Genomic DNA, 18388 nt, shown 5'->3' with positions numbered 1-18388 from the left:
TGACCCCAGGCAGCAGAAATGGCTAATATAGTATGGATATACCATAATTTTTTAGCTGTTAGAAAAAAGCTTAGATTTATCACCTTTGACCTGAATGATGCAGATAGCAAAGTACAGAATAATGTGTAAGGTGTATGTGTGTGTGTAGATATATTTGGTGTGTATGTATATAGAATAATGTGTAAGGTGTATGGATATGTCTGTGTATTGATACACACACATTTTGCAACAAATATAAAAAATAAAAAAACCCGAAAGAGACAAAGATGACAGCTAGAATCCAAGTGTAAAGTAGAGCGAAAATGGCAGTATGAATAATAGAAATAGATTAAGAGGAAACAACAAGTAGAAAAAAAAATGAGAAATCTGGACAAATTAAATTTAAGCATATGAATCCTTTAGAAGTTTGGGAGTTGGTGAACATACAGTGTATAGGCACAATCTGGCCCATCATCTTTTTTGTGCACAGGAAGGGGGCTGAGAATGGTCTTTACACTTTGGAAAAGTGCTTGAACAATATTAAAAACAATATTGCATGACATGAACACTTTTGGAAATCATTTTCAGTACTCATAAGTAGCATTACTGGAACATAATCAAACTTATCTGTTCACATGTTGTTTATGACTGCTGTGTACTACACCAGTAGAGCTGAGTAATGCAGTAAGACTATATGTGACCCACAACCTTAAATATTTGCTGCCTAGTTTTTTCCTAATAAAGTTTGGATTTACCTGGGTGAAAAGTGAAAATTATTTCTAAAGTTCAGATATTCCTTTAACAGAAAATATAAGTGATGGTGGCAAAACATTTAGAAAATCAGGGTAAACAAAACAACCTTGAAAAAACACCTGTATTTAAGAAATGAAAATTTAGAGAACCACCATTAAGAGAACGTGAAGAAAATCAGTATTATACACGACCATGGGATTCGAGAAAATCAGAGTTTCAAACAAGGTTGTGGTGAGCCATATTAAAAGCCTAAGTTTAAAAAGGGAAAGAGACATGGACTAGAAATAAGAAAAAGAAATGAGAGTCAAAGATGGGATTCAGACTGGTGTTGCTGCTGCCTAACCGAGCCTTTGTCCTTTCATTTAAAAATGAAAGACTGCAATCTCACTCCTGGGAATTTACCCTAGGGAAATGAAATCAGAATATAAATGAGTGATCTGTACCCCCATGTTCATTAAAGCTGAATTCACAATAACTAAGATATGGAATCAACCCAGATCCCCATCAACTGATGACTGAATAAAGAAATTATGGTGTGTGTGTTTGTGTGTGTGTGTGTGTGTGCACAATGGAATACTACTCAGCCATAAAAAAGAATGAAATTCTGTCTTTTGCAACAAAATGGATGCAACTGGAAACCACTATACTTAGTGAAATAAGCCAGTCCCCAAAAAGACGGATACTGTATGTATTCCCTGATCTGTGGTAACTAATAGAGTACCAAAAATTTAATGTATAGGAATGAAATTGACCTTTTGAGATTCAATGATTGTTTAAAAGCCCTTATCTCTGCTGTTGAAGAACAGTGTCTTATTCTTACTATTTGTTGAACTCTTCGCTTAGTGTAGGGTTAATCTTAGGAGCATAAAGTAAGCTGAAAGTAGATCATTGTAAAAATTATGAGAGGGAATAAGAGAGGAAGGAGGAAGAAGGGTAGGAGCATGGGTGGGAGGGAGGGTCAGGTAGGAAGTATCCCTGTGTTCCTGAATCTGTATATATAAAATTTACCTGAAATTTAAAAAAAATGGAAAGTTACATAGATTATACAAAGCTATTTTTACTAGCAATTTCTTAAGACTTCTGATCTGGGGAAGGCAGAAGCTTATAGCAAGTGGCAATGGAAAAGTGAAAGTCATCGTGCTTGTATATTCTTTTATTTGAAGAACACAAGAAATGAGAAAAGGATAAAGTTAAGGAGACAGATACACGATTTAGTTCTATAGTATTCTGTAAATTCTAGAATTTAACCTTAATAAGATATATCACCTTACCCAATATATTCGTCTTTGTTCTCCTCAGTCACAAGTATATTAGAACCTCCCAATTTCAGGTCATGTGAAGTAACTTTTCCCAAAATTTCCATGTCAACACAAAAGTACATTTCTAAGCCACATTCTTCAATATTGTTGTCTCTGGGTAAAATAAATATATATATACATATATATACTGATTAACAAAATATATAAATGGGTTTCAGAAAAATACCTTATTGAAAAAATAAATCTTCAAACCTTATCCAGATAAGGGAGTTATAAAATTCAGTGTCAATAGATTCCAAATCCTTAATAGTAAGTTTTTTACTTAACATACGCTTGTAGAATGGTAAAGAAAAACCAGTATCAATAAATTTTCCATGAAATAATGCCTGCCAAGAAAACAAAATATTTAAAATTTATAAAACAATAATTACTCATTTAAACCATAATAACAACAGAATTAATGAGGCTTTCCAGACCAAACAGAATGCATATATGAATGGCATCAACCACAAAAACTTAAACTTGTAAAATGCTGAGTATGAAAAACAAATTATAGAGTTAAAAATCTATTTCTTAGAGATCACAGAGCTATGTAATATATACTAACAAAAAGTATAAATAGGATAACAAAGGACTTTTATTACCAATCCTCTGACTCTCTCCAGGGTTTAATGTATAACAAAATCGGATACCAAAATGAAGAAGGGCTCTGTGCACCCCAATCCTTTCTTTTTTACTGTGACAGCTGCCTATGAGGTCTGCAGTACTAATACCATTGTGCCTTGCCCCCATTTACAACACTCTACACAGGATGCCCCAGACTCCCAGCAATTTCTGACCCCACATGGATCTATTAAAAAAATATCCAATATAACTTATAACCTTATTGGTGTCTCTCTAGTCTGCTCATTAAGTTTTTGCTCAAGTTGGATTCCACCATCAATCATTAAAGTTACTCCTTTGTATAAAGGTACTTCAAAAATTTCATGGAAAATGCATATTATGAGAAATCTATGTACTGACTTCAATTTTTTTTCTTTGCACCAAAAGAAACTTACTTTTAGTCCCATTTTCCTACAAACTTTCTAAAGTATCCTTGTTTACCTTCAAACCCCACTTCACCATTACATTTTCAGCTTAATCAATGCCTATACCCAGGCAGCAGAACATGCTAGAAATGCGTATGCCAAGCTAACTGGTTCATGACATCAGTGGAAGCTTAGTGCTGCCTGGTAATATTTCCCCACTGTATTCACTCTCCTGCTCTCCCAGACAACTACTTCATCCCCACTCCTCTTTTCTCAAATACCTCCTGTTCCTCATTACATACATGGTGCTGATAATCTCTCACTTCTTATTTCACTGAAAATAGAAGCAACCAGAAGAAAACTTTTGGATGTTGCACTGTGCACAACTGTAGCATCTGAATCCATATACTCTTATTACAGATAAGCTTTCTATTACTTTTATGGACACTAAATAAACCTTTCCTCTCCTTCCTACTCAAGGTCATTGCTCCCATATTCCTTATATTATTGGCCTCATCAATTCTCTATCCTTTATTTGATCATCACTATTAGCAATACAAATATTTATTCTCCCATTCTTGACTCTATCCATTTGTAGTACCTGCCCAATTCTCTATGATCCTTTACAGCAGCCTTCAATAAAAATTTTTTCATATTTACTGTTTCCACTTCTTCTATTCTCTACTGACTTCACATCAACTTCCTTTCTGCCATCCAACAATATCTCACCTTGCCAAATCAAATGGTCAATTCCCAGGCCTCATCTTGCTCATCCTATAAGTAACATATGATAGAGTTAAACATGTCTTCCTTCCTTAAACACACTTCCTTTCATTTTTGTCTTCTGGGCACCACTCTCATTTGATCTCTTATCTCACCTCTTTTGCTTGTTCCTTCTCTGACTTAAACTTCTCTGTCCATGCTTATTCCCAATCACAGTCTTTTAATATTCTCTGTATGTCAAGAATTCCTAAATGCCTCTCTCTAATCTAGATATCATGGCCAGATTTACATATCCAACTGCCTATTCTACATGTTGACCTGAATGTCTATAAGCCAAATCCAGATTCCTGATTTTCCCTATCCCCAAAATTTGTTCTTGCTGCACCCCAGCCCATATTAGGAAACAACAATGGAAATAAGACATAAAATTCAAACAGATCATTAAATTTGGTACCATATTTGACTCTCTCTCACATCTTTCTTCTAATCTGTAAGAAAACCCTATTAGTTCTAGCTTGAGAATATACACAGAATCTAAACTGCTTTTCCCTTTCTTCACTGCCATACCACCTGAATTGTTGTGAGTGGTCTTCCTGCTTGTAACTTTCTTTGCTTTGCCCCAATTCCAGATTCTCTTCTACACAGCAGCAATGCAGTTTTTAAATAATTTAAGTCAGATCATGCCACACTCATTCCCCTCTCTAAACCCTTATGTAAAGGTCTTGCATAGAATCTCAGTCTCATCTCACTCACACCCCCAGCTCCAGCCATAAAACTCTCTTTGTCATTGAAGATGCACTTTCATTCAATCCCTCCCCTGCTTAACATTTCTGTTCACGTGTCATCCATCAGAGAAGCCTCCTCTAACTTCACCATATAAAAGAGCAACACTGTCTTCTCTCAGCAAATCTGTCATTAATCTGTCATTATTATTTGTCTCCCTTTAATAGAATTTAGATCCCTGAGTGCGGGAACAGGTTTTTTTTTTTTTTTTTTTTTTTCTTCAATCCTCAGTGCCTAGAACAGTGCTTGGCATTATAGCAGGTGCTCAATTAATATCTGCTGAATGAATTAACAGATAATAAAGTATAAATAAATAAATACAAACACTTCTAAAAGGACAATAGTTCCACAAGGGTTTCTGCAAAGATCTGAAAACTCCAAAAACATCAATCCAGTGCAGTTACAAGAAAACTCACACTTTCCTGTCACAGAAAAAATAGTCACATTATAATTAGGCTTCAGTTTATAAAATGAATGGACTTTTAAAGATCAAGTGGCTATATAAATAATCCTTGTAGTCATAATCTTGATTTCATATAGGAAGTATGAAAAGTTTACTATATTTTGATGCTGTCTTTCAAGGCAAACATCCTTGGTAACAAAATTTGTGAATATCAAAAAATAATGCTTATTTTTCTAAGTCTTTCTAGCATGCTTTTGACATAAGCACAGTTTAAATAAAACCAAAAATTAAGAACTCACCATTGCAATAAAGCGACCAATGAAACAGAAGTATGAAAGATGATCTGGATTAATGGTTGATGCTGGATTTATCTGCAGACAATAGTTGTTCTTGCCCGCATATTCAAATAAGCAATACATTGGGTTCAAAACTTCATGGGAAAGCAAGAAAAACCACTCTCTATAAGAAAATAATATTATGTTTTAGCATTCATATATACATGAATTTAAAAACACATATGTATTTATATATCATATCTCTGCTTTTAACCCTTAACAATTCCACTGCCCAATTCTTCAGCCCTCCAGTCAAGTTTTCCTCTTCTATGACCTAGTTCTACATTCAAAATTACCTGCTAGTACCTATGTTGTCAAACCATAAATTCAGTGTTCCTCACATACAACATGTGCTTATTTCTATACCATGTCTTGTTTTGATATTATGTCCTCAACTTCAATTCAACCAACACAGATCTCACTTTTTCTCAGTCTAGCTTAAATCCAACTTCAGCATTTTTTGGAAGCAATTTTCAGTGCTGTATCTGTAGTAGCCATTGAATACTTCATGGCATCAACCTCACAATTGTTCCTTCTTATGAATAGGACTGCCCCACCCAGTAGATTCTAAGCTTCTCAAAGACAAATGCCACATCTTGGAGACAATGTTGTGGCACAATGGGTTAAGCTCCGGCCTGTTTGAGACCCCGCTGCTCCACCTCTAGTCCAGCTCTCTGATAATGCTGCTGGGAAAGCAGCAGAAGATGGCCCAAGTAACTTGGGTCTATGCTAACCATATGGGAGAGGGATGGAAGTTCCAGGCTCCTGGATTTGGCCTGGCCCAGCTGGGGACATTGTGGCCACTAGGGGAGTGAATCAGCTATGAAAGAGCTTTGTGTCTCTCCCTCTCTCTGTGACTTGGCCTTTTAAAAAAAATAAGTAAATCTTTTAAAAAGCCAAATACTTATATACTTTTTGCATCCTTAACTCTTGTAAGTATTTTAAGAAATGTACATAATGGGTTTTAAATATATTAGCTGACTGGGGCCAGCGCATGGTGCAGGTTAATCCTCTGCCTGCAGTGCCGGCATCCCATATGGGTGCCGGTTCTAGTCCTGGCTGCTCCTCTTCCAGTCCAGCTCTCTGCTGTGGCCTGGGAAAGCTGTAGAAGATGGCCCAAGTGTTTGGGCCTTTGCACCTATATGAGAAACCAGGAAGAAGCACCTGGCTCCTGGCTTCAGATCGGCACATCTCTCTGTCTGTAACTCTACCTCTCAAATAAATAAAATCTTTAAAAAAATATTAGCTGATCATACAGAGATACAATGTACTGCTGCTATGCAAGTTTTAAGTTTATTGTCAATGTATTACATGGGAACTAAAACTAAAAAGGTGAAATCTTTTTTTTTTTTTTTTTTTTTTTTTTTTTTTTTTTTTTTTACAGGCAGAGTGGATAGTGAGAGAGAGAGACGCAGAGAGAAAGGTCTTCCTTTTGCCGTTGGTTCACCCTCCAATGGCCGCCGCTGCAGCCGGCGCACCGCGCTGATCCTGGCAGGAGCCAGGAGCCAGGTGCTTTTCCTGGTCTCCCATGGGGTGCAGGGCCCAAGCACCTGGGCCATCCAAAGGTGAAATCTTAAAATGTGATCAGCAATTTATTTTACAATTTAACTTTTTACCACTTTTTGCCTCATTTAAAAAGGTTCAATAAATGAAATATAACTAAAGATTAATAATTTATATTACAAAATAAATTCAATTTGCAAAGGCTCTTTTAACCACAATTTTTTCTAAAGCAGAGTTCCAAACTCTAATGCTTACGGTAACGAGTGAGTATAAGGGAATTCTTTCTCTCTTCTCTAGATGGGGTTTAAGTTCTCTGCTTAGCCATAATCCCCTATTGCTCATTATAACCTTGCCAAACTGTCTCTAAAGAGGAAGAATTTCTAGGCATTATCAAAGTCTGTAGATGACTGAGCAGTGGCAGGCACTGTAGTGAAATCAAATGCTTGCTTCCCTAAAGAGGAAACAGCTATTAATTCAGCCAACTGATGCCAAGTGAGAAGATAGGAATGTAGGTCTGATGTTTTTAAAGAAAAGCCAGAAATCTTAATTCTTTAACATAGTCTAGTGGTCTTTGAATGTTATCAAGTAATTTAAAATTTTTAAAATAATAATGGATCTGCCCTGGGAACCTGTTTACAATTACTTTGCTAGCACTTTTAAAACACAATCCCTGAAACTGCCTTAGGGTAGAGAAGGGAGTCCCTAATCAACAAAGAAATGCTAAACACAAATTCATAAAACTCAATCCAGTCCTAATATTGTAGTTTAACTAATGACTTCCCTGTATGAGGAGGATGAAATAAGACTTAACCCCAGGGAACAGGACTGAGCAGATCTAGTGAGAATATGTTTAGACATACACACACAAACAAGGAATAAAATCTCCAGTTGCTTCAGATTATTAGCAAATAGCAGTCTGGAGAAAAATCAGTCCCATTCCAAAGAAGAATGGCAATAATGTGGCACTAAACTTTACCTTTGTAATAGCAGAAAAGAAGAAAAAATTCCTAACTAACAAGAATTAACTTTCAATACAGCCTTCTCTATACTCGCAGATAAACTAGAGAGACACAAGAGGTTGAAAAAACCAGGAGGCAACAGATGAGCTAGCAGAGCCTAGAGAAGAAAATGAAGAAAACAGTAAAACTACTAATGAAGAAAAATCACATTAGAAGCAGCAAAATGTAGGGCAGTACTGCAACAGTGACATAAGGATAGGCTGGAGAAAAATAGAATAAAATGAAAAAGCACGAAGATAATAATGATGAGAGAAAAGATGACAAACAGGTAAGACTGACAAACGAGATTCCACATACCCATGATTGATGTTCCTGAAGAAAAATGGAACAATTGGAATAGAAAAAATATTCAAAGATATAATAGAAGAAAACTTCCCTGAAATTAAGGAAGATCTTAATATGTTCCTAAAAAAAGATATAAAACAATCAACAATGAAATCAATGAACTTCAAGGAAAAGGATTGTGTGGGCACCCATTGGAAAAAAAAGTTTCCTACAAGGGGGTCCTCATACTTCAGAGTACTAATATTCAGTGCTAGAAAACAGTGAAGCAATATCTACAGGTTATTCGAGAAACAGCTGTTGTACAAGAAATGTTTATCTATTGAAGCTGTTGTTTATATACAACAGTAACAGAAAACATTCTGAAACATGCAAAGACTATAGGAATATATCACACCTGTGAAGTCTCGAATAAACCACTTGATCATGAATCTAGCCCATCACCACATGAATTAGATAAAGAATTTAGGAATAAAAGAGTTATCATAGGAGAAACTGGCTATATGCATTAAAAACACAAAAAATAAAACTAGACCCAAACAACTGACGTAAATAAAGGTTCGGAAAGGAATGAGAACATTGTAAAGTCAGACACTGTCACATCTCCTTATTTCTAAGCTGTACCTTTATTTTTAATGTCTAAAAACATTTCTGAAATTGAGATAAACTCACAAAAGATGTAATCCATTTACTGTGTTAACTGATGTTTCTTTTCTGAAAAAGCATAATAATGTTCTGTATGAGGAAATACATTAATATAAACACAACTCTGGCAGTCTCACACATATTATCATATATCTACTTCCTTCAGTTGTGCTTGGTCCTGCATCTCTATTTGCCAGTTGTATTAAAACTGTGATTCTCTAATTCTGTACCTATACCTGTGAAATACAAGTTCACAAAGACAGTTGTTTCTATGAAAAGCGATTTGAATTCTTTGGGAAGATTTAATAAAAAGTGTTCTGCTAAAAATATAAACTATTGCCAAGTAAAGCATGGGTGGGGGTTGGGAGGTGGTAATGAAAGTTAAAAGGATTCTCCATTCATATTGCTTCACAAATCTCTACTTATATTAACAGTATATTTAATGAATCTGGAACACCTTATTCTCAAGAGAAAGAGAATGAGATTAAATTAAAAATACAGACATAAAACTAACATACAATGTTAAAATAGCAAAAAGTAAGAAATAACCTTATGCATGCTGATCCATTAATTAAGACATCTCCACGTATGAGTTACTGCGCAGGCATTTTAGAAAAAGAGAATATTAGCTCTTTTTATATACTAATACAGAAAGTTGTCCATGGCATTTAAAATAATAAAATCAAGTTCTTTATTTCGTACATCTTATAGGTCTGTTAACATAATAGCAAATATGTATTGTATTACTTATATATACAAAATTATATAAGCAGAGAAAATGTATAGAAGGCTAACCAAGATAAATAATAACTATGTCTAGAGTTGTACAAATATTTTGATGTTTGTTTTTCTAAAAATAGCTCTGAACTGTTAATGAACATGCATAGTCTATTCACTATCTTTTTAAAAATATATTCATTGCATAAAATGTGATAAATTTATTTCAAAGTATTCATGTGTTTTTTTATTTTACCTTGCTAGGCCACCATAATCAAGTCCTTCTTCTCCTCTAAATATTACATATAATCGCCTCCTCAAGTCATAGGGTTTTAATGCCATAATCTAATTAAAAACAAAAACACAAATATTCAAACACTTATCACAGCACAAGTTTCTCCCCAAACAACTCAATTTATATTTAATCTGTATTTTTAAAATTATGTACTTCCTTATGCAACAATACTTTAACTAAAAAAATCAAGTGGTTTGTTCCACAAACTAGATAATTATCCATCACTCTCGGAAACTTTTTCTAACTCTCTTTCATTTACTCTCTTTCCCCTCTTTAATATCCAATGAAGCTGCTTCTGTTTTGAGATAGTGGGAAGAGAAGAACTTGACACAGATGTCTTTAGGGCTAGAAATAGTTTATTCTCGTCCACTCCCAAATAACTTTTAGCAGGTGACTTAATAACACCTGGAGGCATAAGTTTTTTTGCATTCTGCTTATACCACACATTTCATATCTTTGTAAGAAAGGAAATTAGCTACAATTAATCCTAGGATGATAAAAACCAATACTTATACCAATTTTCGTACTTCTTAAATCAAGGTTACTAGTAAGTAGACTTTACTTTTGGATAAAAACGAAATACTTTCACCACACATATGTCAGAACCACAGTCCAAACTGGCAAGTCTGGGTCAGGGCAGCTCATCTGCAGTCCACCGGAAGTTGGTCTTAGTCTAACATTAAATAGACCATGATTTCAAGACAGTAAAAAGCAAATGAAGTGTACCATGAACTTTTATGTACACTTCCTAAATTCAACTCAACGGTCTAGAACAAGTTGATCAATTTGTAATTACTTATTTTCCTAAGAATTTAATTAATTCAAAGCAAAAAAAAAAAAAACACCTTGATAATAGCTACATAAACTATCTTGCTCAAAGTCTACCAGATAGTAAAACTAAAGTAGGTTTTTAAAGCCTCTCAGACTTCTCAGCATTAGTCCTTCTTTACCTGAACAAAGTACAAATAAGTCTGTGTGTACCTGAATACACAGAGAACTTTGTTTCATCATTGTAATATTTAGAGAGGGTGGGGAATGAGAAGTCTCATATGAAAAATCCACTTCATCAAAAAAAAGGGACAGAATTCTGACTTTTTTATCTTTAAATATTCTGCAGATGATTTGGGAAAGGTAAACAAAATATACTCATTTGTCATTTTATCAAATGATATTTTTATCAAAATATACTCATTTTATATTTATTAATATACCCTTTGGGATGCCGGTGTCACAGGCAGCAGCTTTACTTGCCAGTCCACAATGCCAGTACTGAACCATCTTAAATAGCATGCTCAGACAAGGTTCTTTCTGAGATTATGACAGAAACTTGATGAGAATAAATGATTAGTAATTATCGAAATACTAAAATTTTTTTCCAGATTCCTCTATTTTGTTGCAAATGACTGGATTTCATTTTTTTTACTGCTGTATAGTATTCTATAGAGTACACATCCCAAATTTTTTTATTCAGTCTTCTGTTGATGGGCATTTAGGTTGATTCCATGTCTTAGCTATTGTGAATTGAGCTGCAATAAACATTGAAGTGCAGACAGCTCTTTTATTTGCCAATTTCATTTCCTTTGGGTAAATTCCAAGGAGTGGGATGGCGGGGTTGTATGGTAGGGTTATATTCAGGCTTCTGAGGAATCTCCAGACTGACTTCCATAGTGGCTTAACCAGTTTGCATTCCCACCAACAGTGGGTTAGTGTCCCTTTTTCCCCACATCCTTGCCAGAATCTATTGTTGGTAGATTTCTGCATGTGAGCCATTCTAACCAGGCTGAGGTGAAACCTCATTGTGGTTTTGATTTGCATTTCCCTGATTGCTAGTGACCTTGAACATTTTTTCATGTGCCTGTTGGCCATTTTTCTTTCCTCTTTTGAAAAATGTCTATAGAGGTCCTTGGCCCATCTCTTAAGTGGGTTGTTTGTTTTGTTGTTGTGGAGTTTCTTGATCTCTTTGTAGATTCTGGTTATTAATCCTTTATCTGTTGCACAGTTTGCAAATATTTTTTCCCATTCTGTCAGTTGCCTCTTCACTTTTCTGACTGTTTCTTTTGCAGTACAGAAACTTCTCAATTTGATGCAATCCCAAATGTTAATTTTGGCTTTGACTGCCTGTGCCATCGGGGTCTTTTCCAAGATGTCTTTGCCGGTACCAATATCTTGCAGGGTTTCTCCAATGTTCTCTAATAATTTGTTCTCTAATAATTTGATTTCCTCTTTTGAAAAATGTCTATTAAGGTCCTTGGCCCATCTCTTATGTGGGTTGTTTGTTTTGTTGTTGTGGAGTTTCTTGATCTCTTTGTAGATTCTGGTTATTAATCCTTTATCTGTTGCACAGTCTGCAAATATTTTTTCCCATTCTGTTGGTTGCCTCTTTCCTGAGCGTTTCTTTTGCAGTACAGACTTCTCAATTTGATGTAATACCAATTGTTAATTTTGGCTTTGACTGCCTGTGCCTCTGGGGTCATCTGCAACAAAATGGAGGAATCTGGAAAACATTATGCTGAGTGAAATCAGCCAGTCCCAAAGGGACAAATATCATATGTTCTCCCTGATCGGTGACAACTAACTGAGCACCAAAACGGAAACCTGTTGAAGTGAAATGGACACTATGAGAAACAATGACTTGATCAGCCCTTGTCCTGACTGTCGAGGAACAACTTAATACTTTATTCCTTAATACCATTGTTTGAACTCTTTAATTAACACACAATTATTCTTAGGTGTTTAAATTTAACTGAAAAGTGATCCCTGTTAAATATAAGAGTAGGAATATGAGAGGGAGGAGATGTACTGTTTGGCACATGCTCAATCGGACTTACCCCTAACGGTAGTTAGAAACATGCTAGGGTTGGCCGGAGCCATGGCTCAGTAGGCTAATCCTCCACCTAGCGGCGCCAGCACACCGGGTTCTAGTCCCAGTCGGGGTGCCGGATTCTTTCCCAGTTGCCCCTCTTCCAGGCCAGCTCTCTGCTGTGGCCAGGGAAGGCAGTGGAGGATGGCCCAAGTGCTAGGGCCCTGCACCCCATGGGAGACCAGGAGAAGCACCTGGCTCCTGCCTTCGGATCAGCGCGGTGTGCAGGCCGCAGCGTGCCAGCCGTGGCGGCCATTGGAGGGTGAACCAACGGCAAAGGAAGACCTTTCTCTCTGTCTCTCTCTCTCACTATCCACTCTGCCTGTCAAAAAAAAAAAAAAAAAAAAAGAAAGAAAGAAAAGAAACATGCTAGGGGATTCCAATTCAATCCCAACGAGGTGGCATGCACCAATGACATCTTATTAGTCCAAGTGATAAGTTTCAGTTCATAATTGATCATGATAGGTCTAAGAGTCAAAGAGATCACATAAACAAGACTAGTGTATGCTAATACTAACTGATGGAATTAAAAAAGAGAGGCCGGCGCCGCGGCTCACTAGACTAATCCTCCGTCTTGCGGCACTGGCACACCGGGTTCTAGTCCCGGTCGGGGCGCCAGATTCTGTCCTGGTTGCCCCTCTTCCAGGCCAGCTCTCTGCTGTGGCCAGGGAGTGCAGTGGAGGATGGCCCAAGTATTTGGGCCCTGCATCCCATGAGAGACCAGGATAAGTACCTGGCTCCTCCCATCAGATCAGCGTGGTGCGCCGGCCGCAGCGCGCCGGCCACGACAGCCATTGGAGGGTGAACCAACGGCAAAGGAAGACCTTTCTCTCTGTTTCTCTCTCTCTCACTGTCCACTCTGCCTGTCAAAAGAGAGAGAACAATCCAACATGGGAAGCGGGATACACAGCAGACTCATAGAATGGCAGATGCCCTAAATAGCACTCTGGCCTCAGAATCAGCCCTTAAGGCATGTGGATCTGGCTGAAGAGCCCATGAGAGTATTTCAGGCATGGAAAGCCAAGACACTCTGGCAAAAAACAAAACAAAACAAACAAACAAAAAAAACACCTACAGGAAAGAGCTCTGAGAGAGAGATCCCAGCGGAAAGAACGGGCCATCAAAGGAGGTACCTTTCTCTGAAGGGAGGAGAGAACTTCCACTTTGACTATGGCCTTGTCTAAGTAAGATCAGAGTTGGTGAACTCAAGAGGTTCCACAGCCTTGGCAGCTCATGACAAGAGTCTCAGGTGATTACTGATGTCATAAATAAGAGTGTCAATTGTTAAATCAACAACGGGAGTCACTGTCCACTTACTCTCCATGTAGGATCTCTGTCCTTAATATGTTGTACTATGTGAATTAACGGCATAACTAGTACTCAAACAGTACTTTATACTTTTTGTTTCTGTGTTGGTGCAAACTGTTGAAATCTTTACTTAGTATATACTAAGTTGACCTTCTGTATATAAACATAATTGAAAATGAATCTTGATGTGAATAGGATGGGAGAGGGACTGGGAGATGGGATGGCTGTGGGTAGGAGAGAGGTTATGGAGGGAAAAGCCGCTATAACCCAAAAGTTTTTCTTTGGAAATTTATATTTATTAAATAAAAGTTAAAAAAAGAAATACTAAAATGAAATACAGTATTTCCCTATTTATTATTTCACCACCATTTATTGAGCCCCCTATGAACACAGGACAGTTTGCCCACTAACAGCCGAGACCACTGAAGGCAGCCAGGATTCTAGGTGGTTGGGTAGAGGCACCCTTCACATGCAGCATGTTAGGGGGCAGCAGCCTCATTCACCCTGGGGCAGTACTCTGCAAGCCCTGCTGACTCAACCGCTGCCTCAGGGACTTGATAAGCAGCACCTGTGCCCCAGAGCCTGCAGGAAAAAAGGGCCCAACTGGAAGCAGCAGGGGAAACTTGTGTGTATGCCCCAGAGATGGCTGCAGCGACCCACCAAGCACCGAGTCAGTCCTTCACTCAGAAGTCAGCTGCCAGCCTCTGCTTTATTCTAGTTCCACTACAGATGCTACATGGAATATGTCTCTTCCCTAAGATGAAGGTTGAACAAAGCTCCAGCTCTGCCCCTCTCCTTCCTGCCTGGGGCCCATGTGAACAGCAGGGCATTGTTGGGAAATGTCTGTTGCAGTCATTCTCACCCCAAGACACGCACTGGTAGCCACCAGGGCCTGTCAACAGGTCTTGTGTCCATCAAGTCATGATGGTCAGGGCCAGCAGACATAGACAGACTAAGGACCCCTCCTGCCATGACCAAGCAGCCTAGCACTACAAAGCATTCATATGGAGCCGTGGCAAACTTCCTGATGCCTACTGCCTCCACGGCACAGCTGTCCTTGCAGGGATGCTAGTCTTAGATCCCCCATTGTGGTACCCGAGTCTCATTCTTTCAAGGTGAGCTGAAGAGCTTTAAGCGCATCCTGGTTGAGAAGGTTCAGGTTAAAACTCTTCAATTCCAGTTTGCCTTGGGCCTCCAACTTTGAGTTGTTTCCGAACTTTGTCTATGATGTCTAAGATGTCTAAGATGATCCCGACCTTTTGGTCTGAGGGTGCAGCATCTTGAAAAACATACTGCCGAAGCAAGCCACGACATCTTCAGAGAGGCTGAGGTCCTCCTGAAGGGCCCTCAGGCACAATTCTAATTCCTTTTGGTGTCCAAGTCCACAACCTGCCTCTTGCCTGCCAACACCGCCTCCTCAAGCTTCTCCACCTCCACCAGGAAACACAGCACTCACTCCGCCTCAGAGGATGGCATGGCACCCAGCAGCTGCGGCCGCACCACCAGCACCACCCCAGTACCTTCCAATTTAACTTGCCAGCATTATAAAAAATGCTTTTGTTTGTGGTAATAAGCTCTTAGCCAAGTAAATAAGTGTCAAAATGAATCCACTTGTTCTAAAAGCTATTTAAGCTTTTTTAGGAAGTATACATCTGATTCCAGGGCAGAATGATTCTCAGCCTCAGAACCTTTACTTGTGGAATGTACATAATGATAAGATACAAAGGGAGGTTGTAAGGAATGAAATGATAACTAAGATGCCAGTGCCAAGAAAATGGCAATCACTCAACACAAAGGGAGGTTTATTATAGCCATTATTAAAATGTCCACTAGGTGATGGAAGCCATTACTAAAGCCATATTCCAGAAGGCTTAAAATCACTGAAACCTTTGACTCCCTTCAGATATATAGAATAAAAGGGGAAAAGCGTACTGTTTCAGTCTGATGAATTCTTCCTTACCTGTTGGAAGGAATCTTCAAATAATGTCTGCCGGGACACATTGATCTTTACGTGACTGGGTAGTGCATTAGACTAAAAACAAAAATAGTATCATAATATAAGCTACAGTATATGTACTATGTGAAGATAAAACTAAGTGATTATGAACATAAGATTTATTTACCACTGTAGTACCTGGCACAAATAACGGAAGTGAGCAAGTTTCCACCTAAAGCTGCGTTCATAAGCAATCTGTGGGCCACCTTTTGTTCTAAAGAAAAACAAAAATAAAACTATATATTACTTCAAAATAAAACGGAATATTTAACATCCAGGAAGAAATCACAGTGTAGCACAGCCCAACAAATAACTTTGGGAAAGTTTCATATTTGCACAGAGAAAAGCTGAGGTAGATTTAGTGAGCGACAGAGGCTTGAGCAATAAAGGCAATTTTAGCAACAGGACACAGATAGCAGGGGGATTACATGTTAAGAAGTCAGTTCAATGAAATATTAATGTCTACAAGACTCCTTCAAAGAAAGCCTTTGATAATCCTTAAATCTAAGAAAGACAGAGACCCTGGGACGAACACATAGGAAGGAAATTCTACCTCACCTTAAGCCTAACCTGAAACCAATGTATATACTGCTGGAGATAACAGGCGAAGCAAAATCTAATTCCTCAGAATAACAAGTGACATCTAGGCCTCATGGCCCAGCAATCACAAGAGAAGAGTCAGAGAGGGTGGTATCCAGGAATGTTAGGTTTACAACATGGTTTGAGTCACAGAGGGCCTGGGTCCCTCACCTATTGAGTGAAGGTCTAACAGACAAACACGAGGAACTTTCATAATCTTAGGGAATATTTTGTAATGGATGGAAAGTATCCTCTTGTTATATAAGGTTCATGAATATTTGAATTCATTTATACAAATACTTACTAAATGCATAGCATGTACTGGATTTCTTCTAGAACAAAGATGAGGAACCTTTTTGCTGTCAAGGGCTATTTGGATATTTGTAACATCATTTGTGGGCCATACAAAATTATAAATTTAAAAAGTAGCCTTCCGTAGATTTATTGAATTTCAAGGCCTGACTGTGGTTGCCTTGGCAGGGCCACACCCAGTGATTTTGTAGGCCTTAGACTGCCTGTGGGAAGGACACTCCCCACCTGTTCTAGACATAGCATTTAATAAAATATATTAAAATACCCATTTTCATGGAATTTACATAGTAGTGAAGGAGACAAACAAGAAATATAAGTAAATTATATATGCTTGTTAGAATAGGGATAAATATCTTACATCCTTGCCCCTAAAACAAACAAAATGGCACTGGTAAAAGGACAAAGGATAAGGAGTGGTACCGGGAGAATTTTGTAATTCTGAAAACGATGAATAGAGTAGGGTTCAGAGACAAAGTGACATTTGAACAAACTTATGAGGATACAGCATAACTCATGTAAATATTTGGCAGAAGAACATACCAAGCAGAGTGAATAAGGGCTAAGATCCAGGGGAGAAGGTGTTCACGGTACAACCAGGTGGCCAGCATACCTACTGTAGAGTGACGGAGGACATGCGCAAAGAAAGGTGAAGAGATAATAGGAGTCAGATCCCATGAGGCCTTGTAGGCCACTGTAAAAAGAGTGTTTTTTACTGAGAAGAAAACCTATTAAAGGCTTACATGCAAATTATATTTAGATTTTTTAAAAGATCATAACATTACATGAGACGTGGGCAGAACACTAAGAAACAGGACTCTGATCCCACACTGATAGTTGGAAAGCAACAGTAGGTTGGACCAAAGTGGTGGTATTGTAGGTATTAAGATGTAGCTTCACTCTGAATATGTTGTCTGGTTGGGGTAATGAGAATTCTTGATGGATTATGTGTGTGTGTATAGTGAGAGAAGGGGTCGAGGACAATTCCAAGATTTTTGGCCTAAGTACATGGAAAAGTGGAGTTACAATGAATGAGCTGAGGAATTTCACAGGCAGCACAGATTTTAAGAGTGCTATCAGGAAAGAGTTACAAGTAGTAATGGCAAATAAGCAGCTGACTATAGGAAGCAAAATTTTAAGGGAGAAGTGTGAGTCACATATATTTGTAAGTCATTATCAAGAAGATCCTTTTGAAAACATGATACCGAATAGGAGTCAGCAGGAAAATGAGTGTAGTTAAAAAAGAGAACTGAGGATGAAGTTCTTCAGTGTTAGAGGCTGGGGAGAAAGGGAAGAAAGGAAGTCTCATTAAGAGAAAGAAAGCAGACCAGGAAGGCTGAGGGAAATCAAGTCTGTGGACACCTGTACTGTCTGTATGTATTATGTCCAACACCCGTGAGAAGTCAAATGAGACAAGCTAACCTCTGGATTAACAACGTGGAGGTCACAGGTGCCCTTATCAAGTTTGGTGTCAGAGGAACTTCCTTGGAGTCATTTAAAGACAGAAATTAGAAACAAATACAACAGCAACTCAGTTCTAAGTAGTGTTCCTTTAAAGAGCAGCAATAAGAACAAACTCATCAAATGGATGGAAAAGGGTAACAGTTGTGGT

At 37.9% G+C, this 18388-nt stretch overlaps 1 protein-coding gene, 1 long non-coding RNA gene and 1 pseudogene across 8 annotated transcripts in view; 1 reads left to right on the top strand and 2 right to left on the bottom strand.

Moving 5' to 3' along the window:
* Positions 1-18388, bottom strand: part of WWP1 (WW domain containing E3 ubiquitin protein ligase 1) — a 135401-nt gene that overhangs the window by 18957 nt on the left and 98056 nt on the right. For all 7 annotated transcript variants that reach the window (XM_051844599.2, XM_051844598.2, XM_051844597.2 and 4 more), the window contains 6 exons: positions 16027-16102; positions 15853-15924; positions 9686-9774; positions 5228-5387; positions 2244-2377; positions 2004-2144 (listed from right to left, as the gene is read on the bottom strand). In XM_051844599.2, coding sequence (XP_051700559.1) covers positions 2004-2144; positions 2244-2377; positions 5228-5387; positions 9686-9774; positions 15853-15924; positions 16027-16102 — 672 coding nt within the window. The remainder of the gene's footprint in view (positions 1-2003; positions 2145-2243; positions 2378-5227; positions 5388-9685; positions 9775-15852; positions 15925-16026; positions 16103-18388) is intronic.
* Positions 4722-7904, top strand: LOC138849936 (uncharacterized). The gene is made up of 2 exons (XR_011389178.1): positions 4722-6595; positions 6829-7904. It is a non-coding gene; the product is annotated as an uncharacterized lncRNA (long non-coding RNA).
* LOC138849935 (p53 and DNA damage-regulated protein 1 pseudogene) lies at positions 14863-15500 on the bottom strand (annotated as a pseudogene).

This window comes from Oryctolagus cuniculus, chromosome 6, assembly GCF_964237555.1.
Source record: "Oryctolagus cuniculus chromosome 6, mOryCun1.1, whole genome shotgun sequence".
NCBI lineage: Eukaryota > Metazoa > Chordata > Mammalia > Lagomorpha > Leporidae > Oryctolagus > Oryctolagus cuniculus.
The sequence above is the reverse complement of the archived record's forward strand: the minus strand, read 5'-3'. Positions and strand labels throughout refer to the sequence as shown.